This window comes from Ovis canadensis, chromosome 5 (assembly GCF_042477335.2).
Source record: "Ovis canadensis isolate MfBH-ARS-UI-01 breed Bighorn chromosome 5, ARS-UI_OviCan_v2, whole genome shotgun sequence".
Taxonomy (NCBI): Eukaryota; Metazoa; Chordata; class Mammalia; order Artiodactyla; family Bovidae; genus Ovis; species Ovis canadensis.
Genome location: NC_091249.1, coordinates 114,089,577 through 114,112,243, shown reverse-complemented (window position 1 = coordinate 114,112,243; position 22,667 = coordinate 114,089,577). Strand labels below are relative to the sequence as shown.

Sequence of the window (22,667 nt, the reverse complement as noted above, 5' to 3'; positions counted from 1 at the left end):
AAAAAGCCTCATTGTATGTTAAGTTATGAAAGAACACAAAAGCATTGGTTAAATAACGAATAACTAAAAAAATTATTGTTAATTCTGTGATTTAAATTCTAGCCCTAAAATAACTTACAGACTTAGATTTTCAAACTAAAAATGAACCTCTGTAACTGCACTCCCCACTATAGTAGCCACCAGCCACATGTGGCTACTGAGCGCTTGGAATGCAGCCAGTACATACTGAGATGTGCTCCAAGTGTAAAATACACACTAAATACTGAAGACTTAGTAGGAATAAAAGAATGTAAATTATCTTCTTATAGTTAATGCCTTAAAAATATTGATAACATGCTGAAAGGTCAGTATTTTGAGCATATTTGGTTAAAGGAAATATATAATTCAAATGAATTTCACTCTTTTTTATTTTTTATGGTGGTACTATAAAATTCTTTTTTGTACTTTTACAAATCTTTTTAAAAATTTTATTTTTAATATAAGGATAGTTGCTTTACAGAATTTTGTTTGTTTCTGCTAAACATCAGCGTGAGCCAGCCATAGGTACACATATGTCCCCTCCCTCTTGACTAGAAAAATTTTAATTACACATGTGCTGAGATTTTGTTTCTATTGGACAGCACTGTTTTATAACTTTTGTTTCTTAGAGACTTAGAAACTTAAAAGGTCTTATTTCTGGCTAAAGTTAAAAAAGAATCATATATTATTTCTTTTTGACACTCATTTAGACTTAAAAAATTTTGTAATCAGAACACCCACCACAAAAGTTAAGCCATGGGCAGAACTTCCCCCTTGGACTTCCTCTTTCCTTTAGGGTGCAGTTGTGCTAATAAATAACACTGGTGCTGTTGCAATGACGTTCTAACACATGTTGTCTTGCACAGTGAAAAGGACATATCTCTTTAAGTCTGCCACCTACTGCTTTCAGTAGTGACGTCCAGATTTACATTCTTAAGGGGGTAAATAATTTTTTTCCCTCCATGGATACTTTAAACATCATTGGTTATTTAAAATATGACTGCATGGTCATATAGTTGTATCTTTGCATAAAGGATGACTCAAATAACCTTGAAGACAAGTCAAAGATCAATAAATCAGCATCAGCAGAAAGCAGATCATCTCTGTCAGTTTCCTTGATAAGGAAGGCTTTGCTATCCAAGTCAGTAATGTGATTAATAATCCAGATATATGCAGATATTAAAGGCTAACATGTTATTTGCAGAATCATAGCTGGTCTAATATTTCTAGCTAAAAATGGTTCTTATAAAATCTTCTGTTCATGGAATGAATGCTCTTTTGTTTTCTGCATAGCTTTCCCAGGGTAAATTAATCCAAAGACAATAGTTCTCTGGTTTTATCTTCAGCCCAGTAATATGCTCCATGCCCCTTTAAAGATTTTCTTAACTATTACTAATAGTTTCCACTAGTTTAGTCATTTGCTTCATGTAGCATTCACTTTTAATTAGTTAATTAATCAATTGCTAATCAAATATTAATTAAGTTCTCCAAAGTGCTAAGTACTGTGCCCTCAAGATGCTTTTGGTTTAGTGGAGAAAACTATATACAAAAACAACCAGATGTTTTGTTTTGTTTTTGTTGTTGTTGAATAATGTTAACTAATATTTTCTGCATGTTTCTTATGTACCAGGATCTCTGTGCTAAGTAATTTTTTTGATGTGGCCCATTTTTAAAGAGTTTATTGAATTTGTTACAATATTGCTTCTGTTTTATGTTTCAGTTTTTTGGCTACGAGGCACACGGGATCTTAGCTCTCCAACCAGGGATTGAACCCGTACCCTGTGCATTGGAAGGCAAAGTCTTAACCACTGGACCTACAGGGAAGTCCCTCAGATGCTTGTTTTAATGGAGATTTATGTGGTCAAACTGAAATGGTGGCATGAACTCTCTGGGAAGTCACAATGAACTGAATAGAGCAGGAACCTGATGATCAAAGTCATATAAAGTCAGTCAGAAGGCAGCAGTCAGAGCAGGAAGAGCCCCGCAGATCTCAACCTGGAAAAGCACAGACTTCAAATAACTTTTCAACTACGGACTCCTTTATTCCAATTAAATATTACATAGAGTCTCTGTGAGTAAAGCATGTAAATAGATTGCAATACTAGAAAACCTCTTCTATCACTGGGTTTGAAGAGTTCCAAGGAGTTAGGAAGAAGAAGAAATTACAGATGACTACCAAGACTTGTCCCTGGTGGCTCAGACGGTGAAGAATTTGGCAGCAATGAAGGAGACCGAGGTTTGATCTCTGGGTTGGGAAGATCCCCTGGAGAAAGGAATGGCTACCCACTCCAGTATTTCTGCCTGGAGAATTCCATTCTTGCCTGGAGAGTGACAGCTATAGTCCATGGGGTTGCAAAAGTAGGACACAACTGAGTGACTAACACTTTCAATTTTTTTTTTTCACCAAGACTTGTAACTGAGTGGATGTTGGTACAATTCACAGAGTCAAGGAATACAAAAATATTGGCTTTATAGACTTCTCTTTTCTAGCTCTAGAATTATCGTTGGCTGCCAAACCTGTATAAAAGTATTTTGAAGATACAGATTCTTGGACACCATTAAGCTCCAGTGTGATCTGCTTCCAAATGTGAAGTTCTTCTGACCCAAACTTAGGTTCGGGCACAGTATTGCTTTTTTCATGTTCCTGCGTCATTTTCCAAGAAGCCACTCCAAATAGGAATAGTATTCTTTCCTCTCTTTGGTATTCAAAGAGAGGGAAGCTTCATAAAAAACTCCTTTAGTGTTTGCTTGCGTTCCTCTCTTACTAGGACACAGTGCTGTTTGGTGGGGGTGAGGGAGAAGAAGCCAGGATGTGATTTGAGTAACAGGCCTCCAGCCTTTCTCAAAATCATCCTTGCTCTCTGACCTCGAGTCATTTTCCTTGGACTGATTAGCATGAACATTTTCCAGAAACCTTCTTTACTGCTTGAATAAAAAGATAATTTAGTGGGATCTTAAAGTGGAGTTTCCCAAACAGACTCAAAACAGAATATATCTAAGGTTGAACCTGGTACATCTGTGACAGCTCAGTGTTGTGGAATAAACATGGAAATAGCTTTTATTTTCAACCTTACATGGTAGAGTGAGCATGAGCTTTGAAATCTGACCAAGACATTTTAATCTCGGCACTATTGACATTTAGAGCTTGATAATTATTTATTGTGGAAGCTGTTCCTATGCATTGTGGGATATTCAGCAGAATCCTACTCCTCACCCTGAACTGTGACAGACAAACATGTCTGTAGACATTGTCAAGTGAACCCCAGGGGCAAAATAGCCCCTTGTCAAGAACCCTTGAAACTACATCAAATACAGAAATACTTCCTCCTGATTCATGTGATATTTTAAGCAAAATGCTTAACTTTCCTGAGCCAGTATATCTGAAAAACTGAGTGAAATGCTAAATACCTAGCACAGTGATTGATAGAGAGTAGGCAGGGAACGAATTTCAGTTCTTTTTGCTTCCTCCTTCTTTTCAGTTTTGAAAATCCAACAAATATCCTAGACTCTAGAAATGGAAACATATGCTAACAAAGCAGTTTACCCTTTAAGATCTTAGTGTGGTAAATAATGACACTTTATTTTAAACTAGAAGTAAATCCTGGCAGTAGACATTGAAGAAAGAGTTGTGGTAATTTTGTTAACATTTTCTTTTTATATTTTTAAATTTAAATTACTTAAAAATTTTATTTTAATATTTATTTTTAAATTTACAATGTATATATTTTGTAGTTATAATTCATTTTAATTTGTATTGTCACCCTTGATTTTTCACAACAACCATATGAAACAAGTAAGATAGGAAGAATCTCATTTTATAAATAAAGATTCTTGGGTTAAGAGAATTTAAGTGACTTGTCAAAGACAATGTTAATAAGTAAGGAAGACAGATATTGACCTAGGTCTCTGATTTCAAATGTAGTATGTTTTCCATTTATTATAATAACTATTTTCTGTTAAAATATATTAGCTTAAATATATTTTATTTGAATATATTTGCTGCATATTTAGTTCCATCACATTATCTTAATTTAAAGATTTTTATATTTACTTATCATCATGTAACCTAGTTCAAAATTTGAGGGTTATGAAGAGTAGAATGATTTGTTTTTTTAATATTTCTTTTTGATTGTTTTTAAATTTATACAGGTTGAACTTAATTTGCCATGTAATAAAAGTTATGAAAAAAAAATCACACAGAAATGTGAAATGGACTTTGTCCAAATGTACAATTCTCTGTACAAACTCATGGACAGGTTTTTTTTTTTTTGAAACCTGTTAGTAAGCCAAGACTTCATAATGAAAACGTGCTCTTAATTGTTGGAAAAGAGCTTTCAAATCACTAGTTAAAAATGTTCCTATCTAAGAAGAAACCAGTCTGTCACTTGCATGATAACAACTTGTGGTACTATTTTTATAATTTACCATTATGACACACTTGAAAGTCTTAGAAGAGGTTTTTGGAATCAAATGAGAAATATTAGGAGACAGAATACAAAGATATTATGTGAAAAAAAGTTGAAGTTCAAAAAAATACCTTAAGTCAAAATTGTACAACTTTGGAAAAGTTATGAAGAATGGAAAATAAAATGGTATTTGTTCTCAAAATAAAAACTGATGAGAAAGGTCTAACTAGTTAACCTCAAAGCTCACTGACACAAGGAAAAGATTATTGTGCTTTAATTTTAGTTTAAGTGAAGAATTTTAGAATTCCCCTTGTGATACCTTGGGATCTATTGTATTCCTTTTATTAGAGAGGAAAAGGAGAAAGCTCTGTAACCAATACTACCTGGGAATTCTAATAAAATAAAGGTAAATTCAACAACTCTTCTGGTAATCTGTGGAGATTACTGTACCAAAGATGAAACAGTTTGTGAGTCTCTTGAGGTTTCTGAAGCTAAATGTCTAGAACTCTCTCTAAGGATGACTGATGTCAAATGAAAAATGATCCAGAACAAGCAGAGGGGGAGAAAGGGAAAGAAGGAGGGAAAAAGAAATAAAGGCACTGGGTGAAGGCAGTTGATCAGTTGAGTTCTAAAGGATATATATTCACTGTTTTCTGTACACTCAGAGTGTTGATGGTATGTCTTTAGAACGTAGTGTAAGCATCAACTTCATTCTTAGTATTAAATGTAAGGACAAGTAACATTCTGAAAGCTGATACTTCACATAATTCTGAAAGCTGATACTGACATTCAGGAGCTGTCTACTGACATTTCATTACTTTATCCATCCCTTTCCACTTCATTTTCACTCTCTCAACTAACCTGTGACCAAAACATCAAATCAGTAAGAAGTATGGAGAAAGTTTGTATTGTGTAGTTCTTATAGGGTTATTTTAGGACTTTGATATTTCAGGGTTTACAGTTCACATTTACAACTCGAAGCCACAGGAATGAAGACCACAGGAGAGGGAAGAAAGTTTACAGGATGGTACGTGTCATAAATAAACATTATTCTTGAGGCTCTTCACCCTCTTTTTCTTAACAGACAAAGGATGAGATGGTTGGATGGCATCACTAACTCAATGGACATGAGTTTGAGTAAACTCCGGGAGTTGATGATGGAGGGAGGTCTGGAGTGCTGCGGTCCATGGGGTCGCAAAGGGTCAAATACGACTGAGCGACCGAACTGAACTGATACCATTTCAAAGGGATCTTTAGAGGTGGCCACATTCTTGCATCAGTGGTTCTCAAACTCTGCCAAAGATGAAACGGTTTGTCTCATCCCTCTTCCCAGGTATGTTACCCTTGGAGTCATTTCACCTGATTGCTTTGGAAATATAGTTCTCTGATAGGCTCAAAAAAGTGACAATTTTTAAAATATTATTTCTAGTTTTCTTTTTGCTTATTTCTTTTGGTTATTGTCATTGGTAGAGTGGGGGTAACATTCATTATGGCTCTTTGTATTTTTGAGTAGAAGCAAAAGTACTAGCATCATTTATTTTGATCAGTGTTGACTTTTTCCTTCTTTCAGGTAGTGCCCAGTCTGGTACCAAAGCACAAGAAAATGAGTTACCCCTTTCCTACCTCCTGTTTCCTTTATGCTTATTAATGTCATGAAGCAATATGAAGGGAGAATCCTATTTGAGTATGATTGTTGCTGTTCAGTTGCTAAGTCGTGTCTGACTCTTTGCAACCCCATGGACTGCAGCATGCCAGGCCTCCCTGTCCTTCACTATCTTCCAGAGTTTGCTCAAACTGATGTCCATTGAGTTGGTGACGCTCTCTAACCATTGTGTGCTCTGCTGTCCTCTTCTCCTTTTGCCTTCTATCTTCCCCAGCATCAGGGTCTTTTCCAGTGCATCAGCTCTTCATATCAGGTGGCCAAAGTATCGAAACTTCAGCTTCAGCATCAGTCCTTCCAATGAATATTCATCATAGAGATGAAGATGGGAAAACTAGGACATTGCTCCTCTATGGAGTTACACATATTTGACAAGGTAAGTTTCTTAGTATAGGAAAAATAACATTTCCATTCACCCATATGCATACAGATCTGTTGAGGAAACCCCGGCCTCAGGCAGCCGGTGTGTGGGCTGCCTTCTTTTTCAGCTCTTCTCAAAGCCCCAGTACCATTAGGGCAGCCCTAGTACCATGCTAGCAGCACAAAAACTTGTTGTCCTGGTGGCTTGTTTTTGATAATACAACATCTAATCCATGGGAGGAACGAAAGTTTAATTTTCTCCTGGAAAGTCATCCTCCCCAAATGTTATGTCCCAAATAACTTATATTTTTGCCTATGGGAAAAAAAAAACCAGTAAGAATTTGCATTTTTACATAAAAACACATTTCATATCCTGGTAATATTCTCTTACCTCTTTTCTCTTCAGAAAAAAATTTTATACCTGGGAAAGTACATTGTCTTTTCATCTTTGCTGGTTTTCATCCATTTGCTAGGTGTTTTTCACATAGAAATTATTGTTCCAGAATCTGTATACCTCGTTAAGAACAGAAAGAATTATTATTTTCTTCCCTACATAGGGGGATGGGATCTAGCATGTGATTTATTTTCCAGGTACAAAAACAACCTGCTCTAATGGAAAAGAAAATCCCTCCACCCGCCACGTCTTCTGATTCCCCAGTTATTTAACAATGTTCAGATTGTATCTCGGAGAAGGCAATGGCACCCCACTCCAGTACTCTTGCCTGGAAAATCCCCTGGACGGAGGAGCCTGGAGGGCTGCTGTCCATGGGGTCGCTAAGAGTCGGACATGACTGAGCGACTTCACTTTCACTTTTCACTTTCATGCATTGGAGAAGGAAATGGCAACCCACTCCAGTGTTCTTTCCTGGAGAATCCCAGGGACGAGGGAGCCTGGTGGGCTGACGTCTATGGGGTCGCACAGAGTCAGACACGACTGAAGTGACTTAGCAGCAGCAGCAGCAACATCCTTCGATTGTGGTGGATTGAAGGCCCTAATGGATCTCTTCCATCCGAGTTCCTCTGGGGGCCCCTGTCCATGTGAGCAGCTATAATAATCTAGCAAAACTGAGGGGACTTCCCCGATGGCTCAGACAGTAAAGAATCGGCTTGCAAAGCAGGAAACTGTGGGTTCGATCCCTGGGTTGGGAAGATCCCCTGGATAAGGAAATGGCTACCCACTCCAGTACGCTTGCCTGGAGAATCCCATGGACAGAGGAGCTGGTGGATGGGCTACAGTCCATGGGGTCGCAAAGTCGGACACGACCTAGTTACTCTCTCTCTCTCTCTCTCACACACACACACACGCAGTAGGACTAGCGTTCCCTCCACCCCACCCCCTGCCCCACGTGGAAGCAAAGCAGGAAGCAGCCCCGGACGTTCTCCTGGGGCAACTGCCAACCTCCCCGTGGGACGTTTGCCTCCTGCCCAAGGAGAAACGTTCCCCCTGAAGGCTGGGGTTGCCGGCGGCCCTGGTGGCCCACCGGTCCCCGACCTCCAGGCCTGGCAGGCTTGTTTCTGGCTGAGACCAGCCACGGCCCCGGCTCAGCGTGATGCAGCGGAGCCTGGTGCAGGTGCAGCCGGAGGTGGCGCAGGCCCAGGAGCAGGTGCAGTCGCAGGCCGAGCAGGGTGCGCCCTCCGGGCCACCCGCGGCCAAGGCCAAGAAGGCCGGACTGAGGCGCCCGCATTTCAGGATCTTCCCGATTAGCCTCCTGAAGCTCGGCGCTTTCAGCAAACAGGGAGGCGGCCAGGCTGGGGCCACGCAGCGCGGCGCCAAAACAGGACTCGGACAGCGGAAAGGGACTTTGGAGGGGCCCTGCGGCTGGAGCTGTCTGGTTTTCCCCTGGTGTCAGCGTTTTAACGACGTCCGTTGCTTCCTGATTTTCTTCTGCATTCTGGTCATGGCTCAATGTAAGCCCGCCGAGGGGGCTGCGTCGAGGAGAGCGCGTTCTGGCGTGGGCTGAAGGGGGCGCCAGAGGGCTCCCTACACTGAGGAGGTGGATAAGGGGCGAGAGCCCCAGGAGGGCTGAAGGGGGCGCCAGAGGGCTCCCTACACTGAGGAGGTGGATAAGGGGCGAGAGCCCCAGGAGGGCTGAAGGGGGCGCCAGAGGGCCCCCTACACTGAGGAGGTGGATAAGGGGCGAGAGCCCCAGGAGGGCTGAGGGGGGCGCCAGAGGGCCCCCTACACTGAGGAGGTGGATAAGGGGCGAGAGCCCCAGGAGGGCTGAGGGGGGCGCCAGAGGGCTCCCTACACTGAGGAGGTGGATAAGGGGCGAGAGCCCCAGGAGGGCTGAGGGGGGCGCCAGAGGGCCCCCTACACTGAGGAGGTGGATAAGGGGCGAGAGCCCCAGGAGGGCTGAGGGGGGGCGCCAGAGGGCTCCTTACACTGAGGAGGCGGACGAGGGGTGAGGCGCCTGGGGAGGGCTGAGGGGGGTGCCAGAGGGCTCCCTACACTGAGGAGGTGGACAAGGGGCGAGGTGCCCGGGGAGGGCTGAAGGGGGCGCCAGAGGGCCCCCTACACTGAGGAGGTGGACAAGGGGTGAGGCACCCGGGGAGGGCTGAGGGGGCGCCAAAGGCCCCCCTACACTGAGGAGGCGGACAAGGGGCCAGGCGCTCGGGGAGGGCTGAAGGGGGCGCCAGAGGGCCCCCTACACTGAGGAGGTGGACGAGGGGCGAGAGCCCCAGGAGGGCTGAGTGGGGCGCCAGAGGGCAGAGGCCCCTCTACCCTGAGGAAGTGGTGTGGTGGGGAGGCCCGGCTCCATGTGGATGTGCTCGCCAGCGTTCTCCAGGCGCGTCTGGAATCCGCGCAGGTTCACAGGGCCCCGCCCTGGTTTACTTCAGCTCCTCAGGCCCCAGGTTTGACTTAATTCTTCCTCATAGTGGGGCCTGGCCACCAGGTAACTTGACGGGATGAGGGTGTTGTTGAGTCATTTCGCCAGGTGTGTTTGGTCACCAACCCAGAGAAGCTCCTTCACTCAAGGCCGAGTCACTTAGAGGATTAAAATAAGGTCAGAAAGAACGTGACCACCAGGTGGTTTCTGCTTCTACCCATAATTTTGAGACCCCCTGACCAAGCCACTTCCCTCCAGGATCTTGTTTCCTCGTGTGTGAATTAAAGAGGTGGTGTGGGACCTCAGACGATATCAGAGAACCCAAACTCTAAGGTGTTTATGTTTGTCCGCACAGCTGGACGAAAAATGTGAATCTGAATGCCTTTAGAGGGTCACGTTGGAGAAAGTGAAAGTGAGGTCGCTCAGTCGTGTCTGACTCTTTGCGACCCCGTGGACTGTAGCCCAACAGGCTCCGCTGTCCATGGGATTCTCCAGGCAAGAACACTGGAGTGGGTTGCCATTTCCTTCTCCAGGGCATCTTCCCGACCCAGGGATCGAACCCAGGTCTCCTGCATTGCAAGAAATGGCAACCCACTCTAGTATCCTTGCCTGGAAAATGCCGTGTACAGAAGCATCTGGCAGGCTACAGCCTTTGGGGTTGCAAAGGGTTGAGTGCGACTTAGCGACTAAACAATAGAGGGGGCATATATTTTCTGCTTGGCCACAACCCTCACCACTCCCATGACATGTAAATTCTTCACGAGCCTTTTTACACTGACGATATTGGAAGCTGCCAAACATGGTCTGTTTTTGCTGTAAAATGCTGTATCTAAATAACATCAGTAAAAAGGATGTATGTGATAAGAACCATATGAGAGGAACAAATATTGATAGTCATCAGTTTGTCTTGAAAAATCATCAAAGACATTTCTTTGGGAAAGAAGAATTTGAATTATGCCTTGACAAATAGGTACAGTAATAGCTGGGGATGTAGAATACTTTTTGAATCAGGAAATGAATGAGTGTTTTGGTAAACAAACAGATACAGGAAAACCTTGCTTCAGAATGGTGAGTGACAAAATTGAGATCTTAACAATATCGAGTGTTTTGATACCTGACCGTTGTGTATCTGTTTACTTAGGTCTTCGCTTCTGCAGGTTTGCTATAGTAATTTATTACTTTTAGGAGCCTTTTGGCAGATTCCTTAGAATTTTTAACTACATGATCATGTCATCTGTGAATCAGGACAATTTTACTTCTTTCTTCCCAGTCTGTATGCTTTTTATTTCTTTTTCTTGATTTCTTGCAGTGACTAGGACCTCCAGTACAGTGTTGAATAGAAGTTTTGAAAGAGATATTAATTTATTTTTCCTGATTTTAGGTAGAAATCATTTAGCCTTTCACAATTAAACATATTTACTGCAGATTTTTTGTGGATACTTGTTATCGATTCGCAGATGTTTCCTTTTATTTTTAGTTAGTTGGGAATTTTTTTTTATCATCAATGGTGTTACGTTTTATCAAGTGTTTTTTTCCTGTATCAGTTGAGACCATCATATTCATTTATTTATTCTACTAACATTATATATTGTGCTTTTTGATTTTTGGATGTTTAATCAACCTTGTATTCCTGGGATAAACCCTTATTGCTATCTTTTTTTCTTTCTTTTTAATAGATTGCTGGATTCAGTTTGTGAACATTTTGCTAAGAATTTTTTTTTTTAATGAGGATATTGGTTTGTAGTTTCCTTGGAATGTTTTTGCCTGTCTTTAGTATCAGGTTATACTGGTTTCATTAAATGTGGGTACATTCCTTTCTCTTGTTTTTTCTGAAAGAGTTTATGTAAGATTGGGTGCCTACATGAACTCTGTCAGAAACAATTTGTCAATTTATTGCCTCTCAGTTCCAAACATCCATTTTGCCTACTCTGTGGAAATGGACCTTGGCCCTCTAATTTTTTTTTTTCCCCTACCTGTAAGAGTGTTCAATTTTGGCAGTAGGAGGTACTGGAGAGCCACTGCACAGGAAATATTGCTTCTTGGTTCCAGAATGTTTGCTTGGCGAGCCTCTGCAGTGTGTACAGCTTTCTCTGTCATCAGGCTCCTGCGTGTTTGCATCTTCTCTGGTATCCCTCTCCTGCAGTACATGGTGGCCAGAAGCCCTCAGTGGCTGGCAGCTCCCTCTGGTATCTCTCATGAAGAGATCTCCCCACCACATAGAAGGAGACCTACCACAAAGTTTTAGAGTATAGATTTCCTGCTAGTTTTGTTAGCATGGCATCACAGTGACTTCTTGGTCATTCAGTAAGCCACGGCTGTGCACTATTCACAAGGTCTGGCTTTTAGCCCTTGAATGCTCTCTCTCAGTCCTAAGGGAAATGACTCTTCCTCATACTGGCTGTTTCTATATTTAGCATTCTCTTTACTTGTAACTATAATGCCTTGTTTTGCAAATATCCCATTATAGCTAATGATTCTTTATGTTAAACTTTTCTTGTTCAAATTACTGTGTGGTTTCTCTCTTCTGATTGGATTAAGAATAGTATGAAATTGGTATCAGGAGTAGTACCAGAAGATATATATACTCATAAAGCTGGTATTTTAGGGTTGGTTTTGTTGGGCCTTTAATCTTGAGTGAAATGCTGAGCTCTTTGCCAGTGGAAAATGGCTGGTAATTCTTATCATGATTAATCAAGGTATCACCTGTGCTTGACTGGGATGAAATGCCAGGTGAAGCATGTACCTTGAAAGCTGAGTGGATGCTATAGTTTACCTTATGATAGTAATCATGACTATAAGGACCCTGGTATTGGATGGGATGTTTTGAGTGCCCTTTAGGAATACCAGACCACCTGACTTGCCTCTTGAGAAACCTGTACTCAGGTCAGGAAGCAACAGTTAGAACTGGACATGGAACAACAGACTGGTTCCAATTAGGAAAAGGAGTATATCAAGGCTGTATATTGTCACCCTGCTTATTTAACTTCTATGAAGAGTACATCATGGGAAATGCTGGGCTGGAGGAAGCACAAGCTGGAATCAAGATTGCTGGGAGAAATATCAATAACCTCAGATATGCAGATGACACCACCCTTATGGCAGAAAGTGAAGAAGAACTAAAGAGCCTTTTGATGAAAGTGAAAGAGGAGAGTGAAAAAGTTGGCTCAACATTCAGAAAACGAAGATCATGGCATCCTGTCCCATCACTTCATGGGAAATAGATGGGGAAACAGTGGAAACAGTGGCTGACTTTATTTTTCTGGGCTCCCAAATCACAGCAGATGGTGATTGCAGCCATGAAATTAAAAGACATTTACTCCTTGGAAGAAAAGTTATGACCAACCTAGATAGCAGATTAAAAAGCAGAGACATTACTTTGTTAACAAAGGTCCATCTGGTCAAGGCTATGGTTTTTTCAGTACTCATGTATAGATGTGAGAGTTGGACTATAAAGCTGAGCACTGAAGAATTGATGCTTTTGAACTGCGGTGTTGGAGAAGACTCTTGAGAGTCTCTTGGACTGCAATGAGATCCAACCAGTCCATCCTAGAGGAGATCAGTCCTGGGTGTTCATTGGAAGGACTGATGTTGAAGCTGAAGCTCCAATACTTTGGCCACCTGATGCAAAGAGCTGACTCTTTTGAAAAGACTCTGATGCTGGGAAAGATTGAAGGCAGGAGGAGAAGGGAACGATAGAGGATTAGATGGTTGGATGGCATCACCGACTCAATGGACATGAGTTTGGGTAAACTCTGGGAGTTGGTGATGGGCAGGGAGGCCTGGCCTGCTGCAGTTCATGGAGTCGCAAAGAGTCGGACATGACTGAGTGACTGAACTGAGCTGAACTGAACTGAAGCACTTGTGAAGGAAAAATGACAGACTTGGGTTTGTTAACTCTCAGTTCAAGTTTTCATCTGAAAATTTGAGGGCTCCCATGAAAGCCCTGAAATAAGCTATCACTTTTTTTTTAACCACATATTTCTGGAAATCAAACACAAAATTAAATGTATGGGTTAATGAATTGTGATGACAGTTGAATTCAAAATTTTGTCAAGTTTGCCCTTTGTCTTCCCATCTTTTATGTATCCAAGAAGAGTGTTATTTTTGAAGTCTATTCAGTTTGTTACTTAGGATATAGTGGTGATGTCTAAACTCCTTAAACATGGAACTGGAACTGTGTGTAAATATTTGCGTGGACACATGTTTTCATTTCTCTGGAATTTATACCTAGGAGTGAAATTGCTGGATCATATGCTACATCTGTAGTTAAATTTTTCAGTATGCTGTAGGTTTTGCATATATGTACTTCATTAATTTATGAAGTTCTCCTTCTCCTTCTCTCAAAGGAGTGTTTCACGTGTGTTTGAATCATGTTTTCATCAAGTGTTTTTATTACAAAAAGGTGTCAGATTTTGTCAAATGTGTTTTATGCATTTGTTCATATGGCCTTTTGTTTTTAAAATTTAGTAAATTACAATGATTCATTTTCATATATTGAATTGAAATTAAGGAGACATGAATTTGGACACTTAAACTTGGTGAAATATTGAAAATAATCACAAACAGAGACAATTTATTTGAAGAGCTTTGTTTTGTAAAGTATTTGTCAAAGAACGATTTTCTGAACTGAGTGTTAGGCTGAAATATTTTGGTGCAAAGATATAACTGAAGATATTCTTTATTTAGTAGTGTTTTCTTTAGCTTGTTAGATACTTACATACTTATAAAGAGTGTTTTCTCAATGAAAATATTATGCTTTGCCATAAAGAGTCATTTGGAGGCCTTAACCACTTCAAAATTTATTAACTATTATTTTGGACATCTCTAAAACCTCACTCAGCCTAAGTGATTCATTAGAAGGACTCAGAGAAAGATGTTATACTCATGAATATCATTTATTATACTGAAAGTATACAGATTGAAATTAACAAAGGGAAAAGGCATATGAGACAATGTCCAGAAGAAACCAGGCCAAGCTTCCATTGTCCATTCCCAGTGGAGTCACAGGGACTGCTTAATACTTTTAGCAATAATGTATGACAACACTTGCAAAGAGTTACCAACCAAGGAAGCTCAACCATGTGAGCCTGGGTATTCAGGGTTTTTTTTTTTGAGGTGTGTGGGGGGGGTCTCAGGCATGTAAACATGCAACATCTCTGTGACTGACCTCAGCTACTCAGACTCTATTATCCCACCCCTCACACACAACAGAAAAGGCATTCACTGCAAATCATGTTGCTAACATAAACTATCTGACCAAAATGGTACTTTGTGGCCCAAGGCCTCCAGCATATAAAAAGTACTCTTATATGGCAGAATATTCCATGGGCTCAGAGTCCTCTCCTAGGAGCCCTCCAAAGACCAGTCCTGAAGCCAGGCCTTTTTTGAATAACCCAGGTCTTCTGAGTTAACTCTTAGTGTAAAGCTATGAAAGCATCTTTGTTGAATAAGTTAATCTTATAAGAACAATTAGAAATGGTTCAGTTTAGTTGCTCAGTTGTGTCCAACTCTTGCGACCCCATGGACTGCAGCAGGCAAGGCCTTCCTGTCCATCACCAACTCCCAGAGTTTATCCAAACTCATGTCCATTGAATCGGTGATGCTATCTAACCATCTCATCCTCTGTCGTCCCGTTCTCCTCCTGCCTTCAGTCTTTCCCAGCATCAGGGTCTTTTCAAAAGAGTCAGCTCTTTACATCAGGTGGCCAGAGTATTGGAGATTCAGCTTCAACTTCAATCTTTCCAACAAACACCCAGGACTGATCTCCTTTAGGATAGACTGGATGGATCTTCTTGCAGTCCAAGGGACTCCCAAGAGTCTTCTCCAGCACCACAGTTCAAAAGCATCAGTTCTTTGGCACTCAGATTTCTTTATAGTCCAACCCTCGCATCCATGCATGACTACTGAAAAAACCGTAGCCTTGACTAGATGAACCTTTGTTGACAAAATAATGTCTCTGCTTTTTAATATGCTGTCTAGGTTGGTCATAACTTTCCTTCCAAGGAGTGAGAAAGAGTCTTTTAATTTCATAGCTGCAATCACCATCTGCAGTGATTTTGGAGCCCAAAAAAATAAAGTCTGACACTGTTTCCACTGTTTCCCCATCTATTTGCCCTGAAGTGATGGGACTGGATGCCATGATCTTAGTTTTCTGGATGTTGAGCTTTAAGCCAACTTTTTCACTCTCTTCTTTAACTTCATCAAGAGGCTCTTTAGTTCTTCTTCATTTTCTGCCATAAGGGTGGTGTCATCTGCATATCTGAGGTTATTAATATTTCTCCCAGCAATCTTGATTCCAGCCTGTTTCTTCCAGCCCAGCGTTTCTCATGATGTACTCTGCATATACGTTAAATAAGCAGGGTGACAGTATACAGCCTTGACGTACTCCTTTTCCTATTTGGAACCAGTCTGTTGTTCCATGTACACTTCTGACTGTTGCTTCCTGACCTGCATACAGATTTCTCAAGAGGCAGGTCAGGTGGTCTGGTATACGCATTTCTTTCAGAATTTACGACAGTTTATTGTGATCCACACAGTCAAAGACTTTGGGATAGTCAAAAGCAGATATAGATGTTTTTCTGGAATGCTCTTGCTTTTTCAATGATCCAGCAGATGTTGGCAATTTGATCTCAGGCTCCTCTGCCTTTTCTAAAACCAGCTTGAACATCTGGGGTTCACAGTTCATGTATTGCTGAAGCCTGGCTTGGAGAATTTGAGCATTACTTTACTAGCGTGTGAGATGAGTGCAATTGTGCAGTAGTTTGAGCATTATTTGGCATTGCCTTTCTTTGGGATTGGAGTGTAAACTGACCTTTTTCAGTCCTGTGGCCACTCCTGAGTTTTCCAAGTTTGCTGACATATTGAGTGCAGCACTTTCACAGCATCATCTTTTAGGATTTGAAAGAGCTCAGCTGGAATTCCATCACCTTCACTAGCTTTGTTCATAGTGATGCTTCCTGTCACTCACTTGACTTCACATTCCAGGATGTCTGGCTCTAGGTGAGTGATCACACCATTGTGATTATCTAGGTCATGAAGATCTTTTTTGTACAGTTCTTTTGTGTATTCCTGCCACCTCTTCTTAATATCTTCTTAATATCTTAATATCTTCAGCTTCCATACCATTTCTGTCCTTTATTGGGCCCATATTTGCATGAAATATTCCCTTGGTATCTCTAATTTTCTTGAAGACATCTCTAGTCTTTCCCAGTCTATTGTTTTCCTCTATTTTTTGCACTGATCTCTGAGGAAGGCTTTCTTATCTCTCCTTGCTATTCTTTGGAGCTCTGCATTCAACTGGGTCTATCTTTCCTTTTCTCCTTTGTCTTTCACTTTTCTTCTTTTCACAGCTATTTGTCAGGCTTCCTCAGACAGTTATTTTGCTTTTTTGCATTTCTTTTCCATGGGGATGGTCTTGATCCCTTTCTCCTGTACAATGTCATGAACCTTCATCCATAGTTCATCAGGCACTCTATCAGATCTAGTCCCTTAAATCTGTTTCTCACTTCCACTGTATAATCGTAAGGGATTTGATTTAGGTCATACTTGAATGGTCTAGTGGTTTTCCCCACTTTCTTCAATTTAAGTCTGAATTTGGCATAAGGATTTCATGATCTGAGCCACAGTCAACTCCTGGTCTCCTTTTTGCTGACTGTATAGAGTGTCTCCATCTTTGGCTGCAAAAAATATAATCAATATTGTTGGCCATCTGGTGGTGTCCATGTATGGAGTCTTCTCTTGTGTTGTTGGAAGAGGGTGTTTGCTATGACCATTGCATTCTCTTTGCAAAACTCTCTTAGGCTTTGCCCTACTTCATTCTGTATTCCAAGGCCAAATTTGCCTCTTACTCCAGGTATTTCTTGACTTCTTACTTTTGCATTCCAGTCCCCTGTAATGAAAAGGACATTTGTTTTTGGTGTTAGTTCTAAAAGGTCTTGTAGGTCTTCATAGAACTATTCAATTTCAGCTTCTTCAATGTTACTGGTTGGGTCTTAGACTTGGATTACCGTGATATTGAATGGTTTGCCCTGGAAATGAACAGAGATCAATTCTGTCATTTTTGAGATTGAATCTAAGTACTGTATTTCTGGCTCTTTTGTTGACTATGATGGATACTCCATTTCCTCTAAGGGATTCTCGCCCACAGTAGTAGATATAATGGTCATCTGAAGTAAATTCACCCATTCCAGTCCATTTTCGTTCAGTTAGAAATAAGATCACATTAAAAACATATTCTTTGGAAAAATTATGAATTGAAGTGGCCAAGAAATCGATTAAGGTGTCTGATGTGTAATGGGAATAATATTCCTTTATCTTGTAAATATCATGATATATAAAGATATTTGAAAAGGGTTTTTACTAAATTTTTGGCTTCATTAATGTAATAAAACTAGGTTCTCTACAAATGCAAAAATTATATGATTTTTTAATGTAGTACTCCATACCAGGCATTGAGGCAGGAAAAATTCAAATAAATCAACCCGTAAAGATAGGAATCCAGAATTGGTTATCTGACCTGACTGGGCTTGAAAGTAATGAAAAAAAAAACACTATTTGTGCCTGTGGAAAATGGTACGTTGGAAGTCAACACATGAAGTGACTTTAGAGTTATTTAAAATGTTGCTGGGGTAAAGTTATTATTAGAGTCAAGATTTTGGGAGACCAATAGCTTCTGCAGTTAACTCCTATGGCGGTATTATTGACTACAAGGGTTTTGGGATTGACTGTTTCTCACTTCACTGAAAAAGTTACAGAAAGAAAATGAGAATTTTAGGGCATGAGTAGAAAATGTGTGAGGTTCTGTGATGGTCCTGTGAGAATTTTCCCTTTTCGCCTCATACTGTGTATTTGGAACAATAGCAAGCCTTATCCACACTTGCAGAATTGCAGCATAAGTTGAATTCACAAATTCATGTGATCTCCTGTGTGAGAGTTGGGACAATGATTGGAGGAGAGAGGAACCCTGAGAACTGGGCCAAAAGCATTAGTGTGGATTTCCATGAATCCAACAACTATAAACCCTGAATCCTGAACCTCCTTTCCCAGTATAGGCATCTATTCTTCTATGTCTCAAAAAAGCAATTGCTTGCTTGCAGACACTGAATTTACTTCACCTGAGTTAAGGGAACACTGATTGCTCTCTTGACCCATCCTACCTCTCAATGCTACTAGACTCATAGCTAGAATCAGATTCTAGCCTTCTTAGAATGACTAACATAAAATCTGTCATGGGAGATAATATCTTATATACCCAAAATTTGCCTGCCACTTCAGCAATGCCTGATATATGCTGATATATCAGCATATAGCTGATATGCTGCAGGGCTACGTCTTCTAAAATGAAGGAAAAATTTCTTCATTTCTACCATCTACTACTAAGAAAGAACATAATCTTTGGTGAACCTGTGTTTTTTTGAAGGCCAAAGTATGCTACAGTATAATGTTATATGTAGCAGCATAGCCCTGAAAAACAGAGGAGAAAGGAAATCCTTCCAGTGGGCAAAACATTGGAGAGTATGTCTGATTGTCTGTATTGCTTAGATACCATGCTGCCATTGTTAATGGTTTGACCATTTGGCGACTAGGAAAGTGTTGGGTAAGTAGTATGTGTCTCTGAATGGGCAAAGTTATCCTATTTGAATGGTTCACCAAAAGAAATCCATTGCAGAGGATGCTATCAATAATGAAGTAGATAGATAAACTATTCTGTGAATATTAATCAGCCTCTTTTCCCTGCCATTGTATGTGTTCTCAATGGGCTCATATTTATAGTGATAATTGCCTTTGAGATAAAGTTTATGTGAGAGATGAATACAAGGATTTATCTTCACCAGAGCTGATCTGACTATTGCATTTTTGAGTGCCTGAATTGCCACCAGGAAAATTCAATACAATCCAGGAAATAACTTAATTCCCTAGAGAAACCAACCAGCTACCTAGAAGCAGGTTGATTATGTTGCTTGTTTAATTTCTCCCTACTGAAATAGATGTTTAGATCTGGGTTCTTTTAGTACCACGGTTCTGCCAGAACAACTATAATTGGACTTGATGAGTGCCTCATGCACCGTCATAATCATCTTATGTATTATCACATTGCTTTTAATGAAGGAACTCCTCTTACAGATGTACATCAAGAGGTTCATGTTCATGGAATTCACTGGCCTTACTACACAGCTCATGAACTAGAAACGCTTAGCTTTACATATTGTTATATTGTCCTGTTAAAGACTCAGATGAGACTTCAGCTAGGAGACAGCAATCAAAAGTTTGGGTACTATCCTAAAGAGGGAGGCATATACTTTATGATAGTAACCTACATATGTGTTATATGAGACCAGGAGGAAGAAGAAAGGGTAAACAATGGAAAAAGGAAGTTATGAATATCAACTGTGGTATATTCAGATTTAAATAAAATATGTAGCAACTGTGCATTTTTCTCTTGTTTTATGTGTACACACACATAAACATATATACATTTGTGTGTATTTCAATTTTTAAGTTTTTCTCTTCCTCTTTCCCTTACTATTTAACAGAATAGTATTGTGGAAGAGAACTTTACAAATTTGTTTCTAGGTTGCAAAGTATTCATGAATTAGAGGGGGAACTAATGCCCCAACCCCAGAGACGGACACAGTTACTAACAGGACATTCTTTGCCTTGGCCATTATCCTCCTTGGCCACATCTAAAATGAGAGTTGAAAAAATTCTTTTAGGTACAGAAAAATGTTTATATCTTGTTTCTTGCTAATTTAGGTCCGTTAAACTGTGGTTCTAAGTCCGAGTATGATTTCTTTTGCAGTATAGTTCCCTCACAGTTTTAGTTAGGCCTACATCTTTGCTGACTTATTTACTTACTTATACCACTTATACCTTGCAACTCATTTTTATATTGAAGAAATGCATTCAGGTTTGTGATTGGATTGAAGAAGGGTGAGAATGACCTTTCTGGGGAAAGAGTGAGAACATTTTTGTTTGTAAGAATTATTATTGTGGCGTATTTGGCAGAAGCATGATTATGTTGCTGTTAATTTGGTATGGAAGTTTAAACGTGGAAAGAAGGGTGAAAATGTGTCCTGAGTAGTCCAGAGGGTGAGCTCTTCAAGTTGTTTGTCTGTTGCCCATAAGCTCCACTGTTGCCCTTCTGTTTTCAAGGGGACTGGCAGCCTGTAAACTATATTTACCAGACTTCCTTGACAGTTGGCTTCCACTTAGGTGTTGCCAGTAAGAGGCTGCAGCAGAACATTTGAGAAAGGGACAGGGGGAGCCTTTCTCTTTTTTCTCTCTCTATTCTGGTGATAATTTTGGCAACAGCAGCAGTACTGGGTAAGTGAGGCACCTGGGTTTATAGTCAGCAGTGAATAGAGCTCCAACAGCCTCAAGCAACTGCAAGAGCTGTGGAAATAGCACGTGACTATGAGGTAGCCAGCTTTCATAGTATTATTAGGTGTGTGGGTCATGGCTTCCTGCAAGAGGCAGTGATTGCAGTTCCAATAGCAGTAGCAGCAGCAGTAGCTGTTGCCACCCCAGTCACTACTCCAGTTAGTAGCATATATTTCATGAGTTTTGATTAGTAACTTTTTTCTTTTCATTCCAACAAATGTATTACTTTTGTAACCAACCCCTAGATCAATTTCTTTCTGTTTCAAATATTTAGTATGTTTATTTTTCCCAGTTGGATGCTGAGTTATAGAAATGCACCAATATGATACCATTTACTTAATGTTCAAAGAAATGACAAATGATACTCTATATTGTCTAAGGATGTATATATGCATTGTCAAAAAAAGTGTTAAAATGGCTCAGAAATGGTAAACTTCAAATATAGGATATGAATTGTGGCATGAGAGTGAAGAATGTGTTTAGGGAGTACATGTGGGGTTTCAACTATTTTGGTAAAGTTTCATTTCCTATTCTGGATGGGAGATAAAAATATATTCATTAGATTGTTATTTACTGTTTTTTAAATAACTAAAACATAATACATTGAAATAAGAAGGTTTCCCTGTTGGCTCAGACAGTAAAGCGTCTGCCTGCAATGCAGGAGACCCGGGTTTGATTCCTGGGTCGGGAAGATCCCCTGGAGAAGGAAATGGCAATCCACTCCAGCACTCTTGCCTGGAAAATCCCATGGACGGAGGGAAATAAAGATTGAAATAAAGATCAGTACTAAGTGAAATGATTAAAAAGAGCACATTCTTTAGTAAATTACTCATAAATACTGTTTAAAATAGTTACAAAAAAGTTCAATAGCAAATCATAGAGGTTAGGAGAAGACTCTTGAGTGTCTCTTGGACTGCAAGGAGATCCAACCAGTCCATCCTAAGGGAAATCAGTCCTGGATATTCACTGGAAGGACTGATGCTGAAGCTGAAGCTACAATACTTTGGCTACCTGATGTGAAGAACTGACACATTGGAAAAGACCATGATGCTGGGAAAGATTGGAGGCAGGAGAAGGGGACAACAGAGGATGAGATGGTTGGATGGCGTCACTGACTTGATGGACGTGAGTTTAAGCAAGCTCTGGGAGTTGGTGACGGACAGGGAGCCCTGATGTGCTGCAGTCCATGGGATCACAAACTGTCCAACATGAACTGAACTGAACTTAAGGCTTATTAGTATTTTGGAAAAGAAGTTATTAGGCTTTTATAGATCTTAAGCATTCAGAGTAATTTAAAATAAACTTAAATCATTGTGAATTGTTTTTTAATGATTATAATGATCTATTATTTTGTCTTTATAAAGATTGTTTAATGCATATTATTTTTTCTTTTTACATTTTAGGTATTGTGTTTGGTCTTGTAGATCTGAGCACCAACAGTTTTAAGAAGGAAAATAATTTGAACATCATTGAGAATATATTCTTGTCATTGACTTATGATATTTCATCTTGCCTGTTAGTAGTGTTTATAGCATACTATGGAGGAAAAGGAAACATACCAAGATGGATTACCGTTTCCTCCTTTTTAGTAGGATGTGGATCACTCTTATTTGCTTTTCCATACTTTAATGTTGAAGATTCTCAAATGAATGTAGAATTTGAAGGTAAGATTTTAAAAGATACTGTCATCCATCAAATCGTTATTCATTTAAACCGTTGACTCTAGGAATTTAATGTAAACAGTGATACTTGTCTGTGCATTCATTCGTCTGTATCTACTTATGTGATCAAGTTTACTTAGCTAATTAATGGTGGCTCCCTAATAACATATATGCCATTCTTCCATCTTTTCATGAACATATATCCTTTCATCTAAGAGAAGGGCCTAGGAAAATGAAAGGATATTTAGGACAATATTTGGGATAATTATTTCATGAAGTTGTTTTTCTTCTGTCAGTTTTCATATATATTATAAATCTTTTGAGAACTTTTTCTTACGTCTTCTACAATATATTT

At 40.1% G+C, this 22,667-nt stretch overlaps 1 protein-coding gene across 1 annotated transcript in view; it reads left to right on the top strand.

The window, feature by feature from the left end:
* The first annotated feature begins 858 nt into the window (after positions 1 to 858).
* SLCO6A1 (solute carrier organic anion transporter family member 6A1) overlaps positions 859 to 22,667 on the top strand; it is a 104,492-nt gene continuing 82,683 nt past the window's right edge. The window contains exons 1-6 of the mRNA XM_069592742.1: positions 859 to 959; positions 1,739 to 2,631; positions 5,509 to 5,757; positions 6,302 to 6,460; positions 7,036 to 8,352; positions 22,055 to 22,315. Of these exons, the coding sequence (XP_069448843.1) occupies positions 7,995 to 8,352; positions 22,055 to 22,315 (619 nt within the window). The 5' untranslated portion in view covers positions 859 to 959; positions 1,739 to 2,631; positions 5,509 to 5,757; positions 6,302 to 6,460; positions 7,036 to 7,994. The remainder of the gene's footprint in view (positions 960 to 1,738; positions 2,632 to 5,508; positions 5,758 to 6,301; positions 6,461 to 7,035; positions 8,353 to 22,054; positions 22,316 to 22,667) is intronic.